General features: G+C 65.8%; 1 protein-coding gene across 1 annotated transcript; it reads left to right on the forward strand.

Annotated features, from left to right (window-relative positions):
• Positions 1–4: 4 nt before the first annotated feature.
• Positions 5–1,708, forward strand: LOC108543496 (tryptase alpha/beta-1-like; the record flags this gene model as incomplete). The annotated part of the gene is made up of 3 exons (XM_017893981.1): positions 5–23; positions 1,112–1,275; positions 1,388–1,708. Coding segments are annotated over 3 exons (348 nt in total), but the record flags the coding sequence as incomplete, so codon positions are not given.
• Between the last annotated feature and the right edge of the window lie 27 nt (positions 1,709–1,735).

Consider the following 1,735-nt stretch of genomic DNA (forward strand, 5'->3'; position numbering starts at 1 on the left):
CTGGGGCGACGTGGACAATGATGGTGGGTCCGGGGACAGCGGGAGGCTGGGCCAGGTGGGCACCAGGTCACAGTCATGGGCCAGCCTCTGGGGTGATGGGGTCCCTCGGGGCAGCTCAGGGAGGGGGATTCTGGAGGCCAGGATGAATGGAGCGGGCGGGGGCGAGAGGCAGCAGGTGCCCTGAGCAGAGACGGTGAGTCCAACAGGCCTGGGCGCCCCCCAACCCCAGGGCTTGGGCAAGTCCCTTAGCACCTCTGTGCCTCGGTTTCCCCTAACCTGAAAGGGTGCATCAAAAGTTCGTATGTCACGGACTTGCTACGTGGAGAGAGAAATCACAAGGGGGTCTTGCTGGAAGGAGGGAGACGGGTGCTGGGATGAGACCCGCCTGCCCTCCATCCCTGTGCCACGGTCAGCTCAGGGTCTTGGGACTCCAGGTCGTGGCAGGTGCTGTGGGGGGCTGGATGAAGTTCACTCTGACCCTCCATGAGGCACATTTTCACTTCTAGTAGGTCTTGTCCCCATTTTATCCATAATTCAGAGCAAAGCTTTGGGCCACAGCCTGAGCGGCGGCCCTGGGCTGTGACGTCGGGGCCACTCAGAAGGGGCCAGAGCCACAGTCCTGCTCTTCCACTGAGCAGCGGCCCTGGGCTTTGACCTCGGGGCCACTCAGAGGGGGCCGGAGCCACAGTCCTGCTCTTCCACCCCACACAGAGGAGAAGCTGAGCCTGGGGCCCTGTGTTCCCCTCGACTGTGGGTCTGACTGTGGACCGTGGGCCCAGCCCAGACCAAAGTCAGCTGAGCCCGGGGGGGGACAGGGGCCCAGGCCCTGCACTCCTGTGCCATGGATCCCAGCCTGGCAACCTCCAGGGCCCTCCCCTCCCTTCCCCAGATGGGGCTTAAATGGGGCCGGGACCCAGGATCAGCCTCAGGGGAGGGGCCCGGCCTGCACTCGCCGCCCTTCTCCCGGGGCTGCCCCTTCCTCCGGGGCCGCAGGCACAGGACAGTGCTGGCCACATGGCGCTGTCTCCCCGGCCCATGACTCGGCCGCCAAGTCCACGCAGCAGCACCCATCCAGCCCCAGGCCCGGCTCCACCTCCCCCTCCGCCCACAGTGCAACTGCCGCCGCCATACCCACTGAAGGAGGTGGAAGTCCCCATAGTGGAAAACCAACTTTGCGATGCGGAATATCACACCGGCCTCCACACGGGAGACAGCTTTCAAATCGTCCGTGATGACATGCTGTGTGCGGGGAGCGCAAAGCACGACTCCTGCCAGGTGGGTCCTCGTGTCCCCCACCCTGATCCCTGGAGCCTGGCTGGCAAGCGCTGACTCCCCCACCCCGATCCCCGGAGCCTGGCCGGCAAGCGCTGACCCCTGCCCTTCGCAGGGCGACTCCGGAGGGCCCCTGGTCTGCCAGGTGAATGGCACCTGGCTGCAGGCGGGCGTGGTCAGCTGGGGTGAGGGCTGTGCCCAGCCCAACCGGCCCGGCATCTATACCCGCGTCACCTACTACTTGGACTGGATCCAGCGCTACGTCCCCAAGAAGCCCTGAGCCAGGCCTGGGTTACCGGGATCAGCGGAGGGCCAGCCCCTCCTGTCCAAAACACCACTGCTTCCGACCAAGGTGGCAACTGCCCCCAACACCTTCCCCCATCCTGAGCCCCTCACCCACCCTGAGCCCCTCCCCTTTCTTGAGCCCCCCAATCCTGAGCCCCTCCCCATCCTAAGCCCCCTG

Source organism: Rhinopithecus bieti, unplaced genomic scaffold, assembly GCF_001698545.2.
Source record: "Rhinopithecus bieti isolate Rb0 unplaced genomic scaffold, ASM169854v2 scaffold_25871, whole genome shotgun sequence".
Taxonomy (NCBI): domain Eukaryota; kingdom Metazoa; phylum Chordata; class Mammalia; order Primates; family Cercopithecidae; genus Rhinopithecus; species Rhinopithecus bieti.